Here is an 11,983-nt window from a genome sequence, read left to right as displayed (position 1 = left end):
TTGAATCGACAGTAGTTTTCTGACATTGAGCATCACGTGTCATTAGAAAATGCCTCGGTTATCTTCTGATTTCCTTCATCATTTTATACAGCAAAGCAGCCTTACAGCACAACTGAACCTGCATCATGCTTTCCTGTAGGTATGGCGTTCTTAGCACTCTGAGATTTGTGCTTTACAAATAATATGCATTCATTTATTTGATTTTTTTGCATGAGCTTCACATTGTCATCTATGAACACCCTGATGTACCGCATTCCCAAAGTGTTCTACTTTCATTTCCTCTGTTCTTTGACATTGTACCTTAATACTGTAGAGTATCAATGAGTTTTTGCAAGCACCGGTTATGCCCTTGTCTTTGCTCAGTGTGCAGAGTTTGGTACTGGCTGGAACCATTAAAAGAAAAAAAAAGAAAAATCTTTTGTTCTTTTTGCCATTATAAAAAAGAAACTCAAAACAAATAGCTCCTTATTGCAGAGAAATGATTTTCCTTGAGTTGTTCAGGTCATATGATCACCAAAATGTATGTACAGCTGAGTCTGTTTTTTTAACAGTTTGAGAAACTTATCGATAATGGAAAAAAATGGCTCCACTAATTGCTTCCAGCATATATTTCATGTTTTCATTTCAATTTAAAATTTTTAGTACATAAAAAACGTTTTTTTTTTTTTTGTTGTTGTTGTTCTTCTTCATTGACTTTTGAACATTTGGATGAGAATACACACAATAATTATACAATAGATACATGTGCAGGAAGTTTGATTGATTTAAATCAAACTTGATAGATAACAGTCCTGGCAAATTTGAATTGCAATTCTGAGGTCTGTTCTGCAAATGAAATTTGGACATGTCTTTGAGCAGTGCTGCCTTAAACACAAAGTACTTAAATTAATCTATATATCTATATCTTGACTGTCAGATTTTTGCTTAAAACACCTCCACTATTAACAGCTTATGCATCCTGTCAGTGGGGAAAACTGCAGGGTTAGATGAAGCCTGCTGGTGTCACTACTCCCCTGCATTAAAGCAACCTGTTTGACTCAGTGTTTCATCCCTTCTTTACATAGAGTAAACTCAGAGTCCACAAACACATGATGAATCCTCTCAGTTTGAACTGTATTGATCGTCTTTTATCCATTTAGTCAAAAACCATGGAAAACCACGACTCATCATTTAACACATGAGGACCAATGGTGACACAGGTGTAACAAATGATTGAAACTACATTACAGATCTATGACGGTTGGTGGTGGTAGTTGACTTTTTTTTTCAGAAATGTGTTTATGTGAAATATAAATGTTTATATTCCCTATAATTCTTCCTTAAGGAAAAATCGTTCTGGGTTATTCTGGGTTAAGTATTTGCTTTGGTTTTGAATCTGCCAATGAGAAGGTTTTGTAGAACAGACGTGTTAAAATTGGCTTTATTAAAAGTACTTTTCCATGATGGACACAAGACATGACCTTAACTTAGCCAGAGACAAAACAGGGAAAGCCTGGGAACCCAGGTGCAGAGGCACACACACATTATTTGGCTTATTCAGAGACATTATTTGGCTTATTCAGAGAATATGACGAAGCATGTTGAACCTACTCATATCCAATCATATTTGATCAATAAGGGGTCCAACCTATGTGAAACAATGAAGCATATAAATACAAAATGTTACCGGAAATCGAGGCTCTGTCTGACAGATTTCCTGCGAGAGTTCTGTCATACCGAGTCCAGCGCTGAAATACTTAATTTGTTGCCAGAAATAAAGACTTCATTTAACTTGAGATTACTCCGGCTTGTTGTTGAGCTTCCAATTAAAGAATCGATCTAACAGACAACTCCAACATCTGCTTTGAGAAATACAACATACTGTACATTATGTATATGGCCATATGTATATGTATATATATAGTGGCTGTGATCAAATTACGGAAGTGTTTACAGTGTTTTACTTGTGTATGTGGAGACTTTGAAGAGGACTTAATTGTGCCCTCATGGCATAAGTCACATGCAACTGTTGACAGAAACGTCTGTCTTAAGGAAGGAGAAACTAACAATGATACGGAGAAAGAATGGAGGGGAGGGAACGTGTGTGTGTGCGTAGATCAGAGAATCAGGGGAGGGTGAAAGCAAAACAAATTAACAGCAAAGGAAGTGCAAGACTTGTTTTTCTTGTTTGACATATTTCAGGAAGGTAGGACAGCTTCTTGCATACAGCTAAGCTCAGTGCACATCCAATTTAGCAGGAGGATTGGTGTTTGTGATTTGGATATAAACGCTCAAACCACACAAAAAGGTACAGTGATGCGTCTAGATTTTGTGAGTTAACTGTGTTTGATGCGTGTGTGAAAGAGACAGAGGGAACTGGAAGAAAGACAGAGATACTCCTGTCAGATGATGACAACTGTCTTACGTCACTGTAAACATTCTGAAGCTGTAATTAATATTGTTAAATTAGAGTATTGAATTATTTATCATTGCAATGAAATTTTTTTTTTTTTTTTAAATCTGTAACTGTGCATTTAATTTTATACTGCTTAAAAGTGTTCACTGCGTTATCACAATGCTGAAAGAGAAAAGATCAAACATGGGGGGAAAATGTACAATGTAAATGTTAATGATCTGTTTTTATTCATTTACTTATTATCATTTAATCCAACTGATAAAGTTTCTCTCCAAGTTTTTGATGGTTGTGTCATCCACATACCACCTGGGGACAGTGGTTTTTCCTGTATTGTGTACCTGTCATGTAAGTGTGCGCACACTAATAGCTTCCCCTCAATTTTGACATGTGCAACGATATGGAGCTCTTCGCTATCCTTTTCGTTTTTCCAAGATAGACTGATTTAAATGTTAACATCGTAAAAGTTAAATCGATAAGAAAAATAACAAATTGCGAGATCCAAACACAATTCCCCAGTGTATGCACTGATGGGTGAAAAGAGTCTGCTGGAAGTCTCCTGGAACATTTTGGAACATTCACCCATATCCTATGTCTATAGCACATTTAAAACAATCTCAGCTAAACCAAAGTGCTGTACTAGTCATACTAATATAAATATAATCAACAGTCACTAAATCAGTAACACATATCCTAAAATCAGCAGTAAAGCACCATAAAATAAAATTGGAAAATAAACAAAAATAAATAAAACTGTGCTTGCGTGATGGAAAACAAGATATAATGCTCAACCAGGAACATGATAACCAGACTAATTAGATTCAAAACCAGCGAACAGCAATGTTGCAAAAATGATAAGGGTCTGAGCAGCCCTAATGTGAAGAAGGAGGATGTTCTTGTATTAGGGTGAAAAGACTGAAAAAGGCTCCGTCACCTTTGTTTTTTTAACCTTGGTCTTGTAATGTCCAAGAGGGATTAATCTGTAGATCATAGTGCTCTGGCTGGAGTGTGAGGTTGGAAGAAGTTCAGACATGTAAGGTGGCACCGTAAGTGATACAGTAATACAAGTCTAAAGTGGATGAGGCCAAATGTGATCAGGCCATTTCTATCCTCTCAAAAGGGATTCCACAGCATTTCATATAGCCTGCAGACAATGGAGTGATGATTGATCCAAACCCACATACAAAGAATTACAATGAGGTAAAAACCGAGGTAAAAAGGTCTAAAAAAGTCAAGCAGAGGGAGGTAGACCTTCACCTTACTGAGGAGCATTAATTGAAAAGGATGGCTTTGAAGCCACCAAATCCTAAGACATCTTTTAGGGGAATGTTGTTTCCTCTGTCCACTTAAGTTCCACAGACTTTTAAAATCAATGTACAGGAGCAATAAAGTTGTTTCAGTGTATATTACATGCTCAGCTTTACTCTGTTTGCATCTACGTCCAACAGATGTCAGCACAACCTCCTCCAGTGGTCCCACGAAAACCTCAAGGTGTCCGAGTGCTGATCCCTCCTGGAGAGCAGCTTCAACCAGGTGTACTGTGCATTTATGAAAAGTCTGGCAAAGGTAAAGTATCTATTGGCATCAGCATCTATTACCGGTACAAAGATTTTTCTCTTAATCTTTTGCATGGATAAAAGTTGCTGCTTGCAGCGGGTTTAGCGTTCGTGTAAATACACCTGTCTTTGCATTAATGGGTATTTACTATGTCTTCAGAGAATGGTGAAAGTATGGAGTTGAATGGCCTTTCTCTACAGAATGCAGAGAGAGAAGTGGTGAGTCCTCGATACTGACTTAGATATTCTTTGTGCGTGTGTGTGTGTGTGTGTGTGAGTGTATGTGCACAGTATATGTGGTCAAATATGAGACGTACAAGACATTAAACTCTAAGGTGGTTCAATTTGCAGAAAGAAGCTTAAAAAAAGTAAAGTCTCATGAGGTTTACAGTAGCTAGTGAACCACACACAGTGTCTACTGATTAAAACCGGACAACCTCAAAACAGAAAAATAACATGCGTTTGATGTTTTGTAAGAAAATAAAATTTAAAAATAAACAGCATTAGTAAAACTAATCTTAGATGTGATGCATGGGGTGTTTGTATCAAATTATTGATATTATATGATATTCAATTAATGTAATTTTCAACCTTCAACTGACGATTTTGTATTTAATATAATATTATATATCAAATATCAAATATTACATCGAACCATTAACTCCTGGTAGCCCTAAAATGACAACAACCAAATCAGGAGTTAAAGACAGAGTCATTAGCCGCATTCGGACTGTGGGAACCTTTGTCAGTTCCTATAACCTTTTAATCCACAGGGCCGATTTTTTCCCGCATTCGCACATACAGGAACTCGGGACCATGGCCCTCAGTTCCTATAACCATTTTAGCTCCTTCTCCGAGGCTGGGTCTTTTCTGGATTCTATAGGAACACATGTGACGTAGGTGTTTGGTGGTTGGTAGCTCCGCCCCTTGTCATGTTGTCACGGCTGAAATGTTTACTCATCCGACACGGACACAACCGGCGCGTGTTTAATAAGTTAAACTCACACGTCGTTTCCTTTGTCTGTGGTGCTCTGCTCTCCTTCCTTCATGAAACCAAGAAGCAGGCGCGTCATTTCCACCGGGGACGGTGGGGACGCGTCCCCGGCACTTTGTCTGACGAGCAGATTTGTCCCCACCACTTTAAAAAAGTAGAGAAAGATGTAACAGACTACTCTGCTTTCCTAAAAACTATAATTTTATATCATGGCATTCTCCTAACCAAAGACTATTTGATCCGCTCTGCTTTTAAATAAAGTATTTTTCTATTCTATTTCTATTCTATTCTATTCTATTTCACTCTCCTTGTATGAATGCGCTTGCGATCAGCCCCCATTGCTGAATAGCAACTATGTTGAATCCGCTCCGCTCCCACACACTGCGCTTGCGGTCTGCAGTCTGTTACAGTGTAATGAGCGATGAAAGACGTCGCTGGTGTTGCAGATGAAGATTCGTCAGTGTTTATGATGCATATCAGGTGAGATAGACAATGAATGAAAACTTATTTCACAGAGGGGTTGCTGCTCGTTCACTCTTGCCCGTCGTTTCATAGCCTGGCAATGTTTGAAAACTTTGTCAGGACAAGGGCTGTTTGTAGCCAGGCTACGTCTCCTGATGCGCTCTTGCTTGGTCGGGGTTTGTCTGAGATTTGTTGGTGTGTCAAGGGCTGTGCAATAACCGAAATCGTGTCTAATAGGGCCTACTCTTAAGTTTGTCCCAACCCAGGATGTTTCCGACGGCCTAAACAAGACCGCGCAGATGGCTTTTAACTTTTAATATGGGGACAATATCGCGTCAATACGCATCATCGAATGCAATGCCTATTATTTATCATGAAACCTCAATTCGGAAGTAATGGGCCTAGCTTGTACCCAGCACTTTTCAAACCTTACTCAGGTTTATGGTAATTGTCCCCAGCACTTCTGAAATCAAACTGACGCCCATGCCAAGAAGTATCACTTGCGCTCGATCCTGACTCTCTGTGAGCTCTTCCAGCCTCGATATTAGACGCCCGATGTGATCGCCCATGATTAATATCACCATCATGCAGACCATGAACACGGTGGCCTCCCCGCTCTCCATATTAGCTTCTTGGTGGTGTTTTTTTCTTCTCTCCTTACTTTTCGCGGGTTCTGTTTTGTTTTGTTTTGTTGTTGAATGTGGCGCTAAAGTAACACGTCACTGTAGCAGACGGTTGCGTCGCATCAATCTCTATCAGGGCCCGACTCATGTGCGAATGCAAACTGAAACAGTTCCCCTGGGGAAGGACAGTTATCAGAACAAAATTCGAGGAGGACCGTTCTTAGAACTGCTCTGTCCGAATGCGGCTTTAGTCTATATAAAGAGGCGGTGGGGGGTATTATATTTACTTTATTTTACCTTTTAAAAAGGGCCTCTCACAGATAAGAAGGATACATCCGTTTTTGCATTTGAATACCCCTTAAAGAAGGCGAGCCCCATTTTTGTTAGCATTCATGTTGCCATTCGTTCTTTGTATGATAATATTTCAACTGCCACGAGTTAAACAACTCCCATAAATTGCTGATGTAAATGGCTGATAAGTCCAATTATGTGTGAAATATTCCTCAGGAAATCTTAAACCACTGCTTTGATGAGGTGGAGAGATTCATGACTTGCTTGCAGCAGACAGCTGAGGCCCAGAGTGTTCTAAACCAAAGGAAGAAGAAGGGAAGCAGGAAAAGCAAGAAGCAAAACCAAGATGGTGAGAGTCGGTTATCCATCACATCGACTAACTATACAGTCAGGATGACTGAAATGCTCCGATTTAGTTTACTCTGCAAATGAGATCAAGCAGCCTTGCCACACATTCAGATAAAGACCCACATGAGTAATATTTTAAGATGACATAGTTCAGATCGGTATTAGACTTGAGTAACTGTAGACCAGCCAGTGAACAAGGACAGACTTAAAATGTTAGACTGCAGATAAGTGCTGGCTTCTATGCTGCAGAAGACAAATTTTGCGGAAGGCAAAATTTCAATACTGTCAGGATATTTTACACACTGAAAACAGGTCAGCGGGCAGATTGCCAAAAAAAAAACGCTTAGGTAATTCACAAAATTCTTTCACATCACATAGGTGTTGTGATGCCCCTCCCACATTCTTCCAGTAATGCAGCTCACCTGGGCCCTCCACGCCTTAAAAGCTCTCAGTCTCACTCCATTTCCCATCATATGGTTTCCACCTTAAACTGTTCCACAACCCACATCCATACACTGCTTGCAGTGCGGGTATTCACTCTCCGTTATTGGTTAATGTTAGATTTTATTTTTTTAGAGTTCCAGTCCAGGAAGATAAAGAATCGCTTCATTCCTTTGTGCTGAAAGTGCATCTGGCATTCAGAGCGATCCAGAGCCACAAACATGGCAGAAAAAAATAAATCTAATGCTATACCGGTAATTTCATATTCAAAACTACAGCAAATAGTATTCTTTTTCTGGTGCGGTACTGTTTGCGAATACCTAACTGGATTTTTGTTTTTCTTGATGCTAAATTAGAATTCTCAGTTTGGTGTAAAATGAGCAACTGAAATGCATAAATTTAGTGTTATGTTGTTTCTTTTGTAGTTGTGAATGTGCTCTTCTGCCTGCAGATGATTTGTTGGCCATGAAAGCAAACCCTCCATCAGAAGAGCAATTTGCGGACCTCTTCCAGAAAATCAAGTACTCCCTCTGTCTGCTGGTGAGATAAAACTAGACGTAATTAACCACAGAATAACTCTGGAAATATTCAAAACTCCAAATGAATATATAAATGGCTATTTGCTGGTTTTTTTAGGACCGTCTCGGGTCATCCATCTCCCAGCCGGATGCACCAGAGCTGCTGCATCACGTCTTTGTGCCTCTCAGACTGGTGGGGCGTTTGAATGTTTTATTTAGTGGTTTTTCTGTTTCTATTTCTGTCACCTTTACTGCAGTAGCATTCTTCTTTTATTATAGCTGGTGAAAACAACTGGGGGGCCAGCATTAGGTGCATCGGTGGCTAGTCCAATTATGACCAGTGGTGCCGTTTCCCTGCTCCAGGAGCACTTGACTGAGGAGGAAAAGGAGCTGTGGACTTCATTAGGAACCAACTGGACTTCCCCCCGGTATGTGTTTTAATCTCTGCTTTTACTCACAGACTCCCACTGTTCTAACAAGACACTTATTTCCTCTTTCTCAGTTCGGACCAAAGTGTGTCTGATCCTCCATATTCACCTATGTTCCTGGATGGTTGGCAGCCTCAGGCCTATGACTCAGCAGGGCAGGTTTTTGAAGATCCCATCCAACTGCAGCACAAACAGGATGCTGTCAGGCAAAGTAGGCGGAAACAAAGTCTACAGGAACAAGCTCGACCTACAGAAGAGGGCCACGGGGAAGGCGCTGAGGAAGTGTGAGCTTCTAGACACTGAATTAAGTATCTTACTTTACAAAGCAGAGCTGTGATGATTATTATTATGTTTCCTAATAAATTAATTCTGGCAGTCATTAATATATAGAAAGACTAATCAGGAATAAGAATGCTGAAATCTGACTTCACCGAGTTAAATCGGTTCATCTTCGTGGCATAACTTTGAAAAGTTATTTATATTTCAGAGATGAGAATGGACTTCCACCAGAGGGCGAGAGACTCTACTGCTGCAGTTATGACTTTGTGGCCAGAAACAGCAGTGAACTCTCTGTGCTTCAGGGAGAAACACTAGAGGTACAGTATAAACTCACAACTGGTATCACAGGTTTTGGATGCACCTGCAAAAGTAGAACTTGACCGATTCGACTCACTTTTCCTTAGGTAATTGAATCATCAAAGCGCTGGTGGAAGTGTCGGAATCGTTTTGAACAGATAGGCTTTGTTCCCCATAATATTCTGGAGCCCCTGTCTGCTCTGAATAACACACAGAGAGACAATCGAGTGGTTCGAACAGAGTCAAAGGTACAAGTGACATAACTCCACAACTATGCAAACTTTTGTGACTTGATTTGACTTATTGTCACATACCATCTCTTTGCTTTTTCTACAACAGAAAACAGCTCTTTTCCCTCAGACAATGCGCTTCTCATATGCTCCGTCAAGCCCAGACGGGACCAGTCCTACAGCTATAAGCCCAACAGTGCGAGCTCAGAGCATGTTTCTACCATCTACATTTATGTCAGGAGAAGATGGTGATCGAGGTATCATACCCATCATATGCAGCATTTCAACTATATACAAAGTCATGTTCAAGTTATCTAATGAATATGGACTTAAAGTGCAAGGGTTTGGTAGTCTTGTGTTTAAATTCTTTACAATGCCTTACAGCAGCTGTCTTCATTTGTTTTTGTGGGTCTTTCTAATGATAGATTAGTCTTCAGGAAATGAAATACAGCTTACCAATTGATTGATGAAGTATAAATAACAAACAGTCCATATCTGTCCATGCAAAACAGCTTTTGAGACTTTAACTTTCCAGCTATATTTGAGCTCTTTAAGAATAAGATTTTACATATTAAAGAGCTGTGCTGTTATTTCCTAACCTGACTCACTTCATCTGGCTGCGTTCACCAACTACACGCGGGGGCGTTCCCTTTCCTCACACAACCATCTGAGGAGCCTGGGAGTCATATGTGTTTCGTCCGATTAGAAAATAATGAGAGCCAATCATTAATCGCTGGGTGGGACTTTGGATGAATGGGCGGCGTTATGGCCGCGTTATGGCCGCCCATTCATGCTCCAGAGGGCGGGAGTCAGGTAAGCTCTGAGCTACGTCACGGGTTGAGTCATTGGGAGTGGCTGAAGTGGCGTGTCAGTCAAGATGACGGACAGATTCTTCATCCAATCACATGCACGAGTTTTAGAAAAAAAAGCCCCATTTGAAATCATGTCGGTTGTGGGCTCGTCCCAGATGGTATGCAAATACCAGAGGGCGGGAGTCAGGTAAGTAATTTCCAAATCCTTTCTCCAATTTTGGATTTGAGGCCCATTTTTATTTTGTCACTTAAATCAAAATTGTGTCACCGTCCAGTTATTTCTGGAACTATCACACATGAAAGAATAAGGACATAGTTGGTCCTGGCCTATCTTCAGTAGACACAGCTTAAGTATTATGTTTTTCAAGTAGTTATGACCTAATTTCATGCAACACAAGAAAAACGTTGGTATGTATGAAGCAAGTGCAGCTGATGGTAGGTGCCATCAGATTGTTGAATTGGTCATGAACAGTCCTCTAGAAATAAGCTTACCTCAGACTTTCTATAAGTATGTATCCTGTTTAAATATAAAGCAAACCCAAGAGGTTGTGTGATAATCTTGAGCTAGAGAAATGTAATGCTTTGACTTGCCATGTATACGATGCAGTGCTTGTCTACATGTGTATGCACGTTTTTGTGTTTTTCTATAGTCTTGATAATGAATGACGAGCTTCTACAGCGATTAGCTCAGAAAAGAGGCTCAGTTCATCGGCCGGTGGTTCCTTGCCCATCTGAGACCTCTGCCCCCCTGAACTATCACTCGCCACACGCTGAGGTGGAGGCATGGCTCATCGAAAAGGCCTTCAGTCCCAAGTGAGTGTCGGAGAGAACTTCAAAAAGATGGATGTCTTAAACTTATCTATTTGCAAACAGACACATTTATTACTCAAGGTCTATCAGTTTAAAGAATTTTACATCCAAGATATTCAACAATGGTTGCGTGCTAGCATTTGTTGAGTCATATTTCATCTTGTTTTTTTTTCCAGTGGTCAGCACTGTTTAGTTATAAGAAGATGCTTTGATATGCGAGTAGTGCAAACTTGAAAAATAACTTTCAAATAGGCTTGTTGCTTAAAAAAAATGGAAATTAAAAGGGGAATAATCAAAAATAGAGCATCCTGAATAAGATTTTGATTACTTCAGTCTCAACAACTGAACGCTTCCTCTTGACAAAGAAAGCTGGATTGTTATTGATCTTCTGAATAAGAAATGTCTTTGACAGCGAGTAAACCACAAACATTGCTTGTCTTGCTTACTCCCCTTCTGTTAGAACAATCCAGAGTTTGGCTATTTTATCTGGGGCACAGTTGTTCTCCCTGAATAAGGAGGAGCTCTGCACGGTGTCACCAGAAGAAGGAGCAAGAGTTTACCAACAGATACTGGTTCAGAAGGCGCTTCTTGAGGTTTGTCCAGTGTTAAACTGGATGTACTTTCATGTGTTTGTGTGCGTGTGTTTGTTCAGTAAATGCTTGGGTCCATGTGTCCTCAGCCATCTGTTTGCTCAGCCTTGACTTATGCACAGACTTACGTCATCCTACCACATTATTACTGCCCTACATTACTCATTACAGTGTAGGGCAGTACAGTGTTAATGTAAAGGCGTCGACTGCTTCCTTTGAAGTTCACTTTAAAGAAAGCTGCCACGATATTATTTTATTCAATCTAATGAGCTCTTGTATTCTCCTCAGGATGTGCGCAAAGCTTCGGAACTCGAGGCGGCGATGGAGAGACAGTAGCTGAAAAAGACCTGATATGAGACATGCACGTGTGACACAGATAACAATATCCACAAATACAAACATGAAATCAAAGCTTTTTGGAGATGAAGGTTATATTAATCTTTAAATCATTCACACTGTTTAATGGTAGATGTACAACAGACTCATCAACAAAACAAATCACCGATGTTTTCTTTGACATAAAGACCATTTTTTACTTCTACAGTTTAACAGACACACTTTACAACTATCATTCCTACTCTTTAGTTTTCATTTCAACATGTTGGAATACATTAAGGCAACATTTGAAATCTGATAATAAAAACAAATGCAACATAATCAAGCTAAAATTATTACCTTTTTCAAAAACATGAACAATATGACATGTAAATCTTTGGTGTCGACTCTTCCTATTGTGCCCTCAAAAGCTAGTGAAATTAGCTTTGTTTATCAGTGTGTGCAATACAGTATGTTTGCTCTTATCAAATGTTTTCTTGTCTTTACTCTGACACAGATGGTCAAATCATCCATTCTAAAAAAAAAAAAAAAAAAAAAAAGTAAACTCTCATTCCATCAAAAATACTGAGTACAACA

General features: G+C 39.7%; 1 protein-coding gene across 1 annotated transcript; it reads left to right on the top strand.

Moving 5' to 3' along the window:
• Positions 1 to 2,177: 2,177 nt before the first annotated feature.
• eps8l1a (EPS8 signaling adaptor L1a) lies at positions 2,178 to 11,876 on the top strand. The gene is made up of 14 exons (XM_075454042.1): positions 2,178 to 2,287; positions 3,841 to 3,958; positions 4,109 to 4,167; positions 6,535 to 6,667; positions 7,559 to 7,647; positions 7,744 to 7,818; positions 7,905 to 8,053; positions 8,128 to 8,337; positions 8,541 to 8,649; positions 8,737 to 8,877; positions 8,969 to 9,116; positions 10,322 to 10,484; positions 10,942 to 11,074; positions 11,360 to 11,876. The coding sequence occupies exons 2-14, from the start codon at positions 3,841 to 3,843 to the stop codon at positions 11,405 to 11,407; spliced, it is 1,575 nt and encodes a 524-aa protein (XP_075310157.1). The 5' UTR covers positions 2,178 to 2,287; the 3' UTR covers positions 11,408 to 11,876.
• Positions 11,877 to 11,983: the final 107 nt, after the last annotated feature.

This window comes from Odontesthes bonariensis, chromosome 21 (genome assembly GCF_027942865.1).
Source record: "Odontesthes bonariensis isolate fOdoBon6 chromosome 21, fOdoBon6.hap1, whole genome shotgun sequence".
Classification (NCBI taxonomy): domain Eukaryota; kingdom Metazoa; phylum Chordata; class Actinopteri; order Atheriniformes; family Atherinopsidae; genus Odontesthes; species Odontesthes bonariensis.
This window is presented reverse-complemented; position numbering and strand designations above follow the sequence as displayed.

Excerpts from the sequence above, each read along its gene's own strand:
- eps8l1a (XM_075454042.1), top strand. The coding sequence starts at position 3,841 with ATGTCAGCACAACCTCCTCCAGTGGTCCCACGAAAACCTCAAGGTGTC. Across the intron at positions 3,959-4,108 it reads TTATGAAAAGTCTGGCAAAG|AGAATGGTGAAAGTATGGAG; the intron begins GTAAAGTATCTA and ends CTATGTCTTCAG. Across the intron at positions 7,819-7,904 it reads TCTTTGTGCCTCTCAGACTG|CTGGTGAAAACAACTGGGGG; the intron begins GTGGGGCGTTTG and ends CTTTTATTATAG.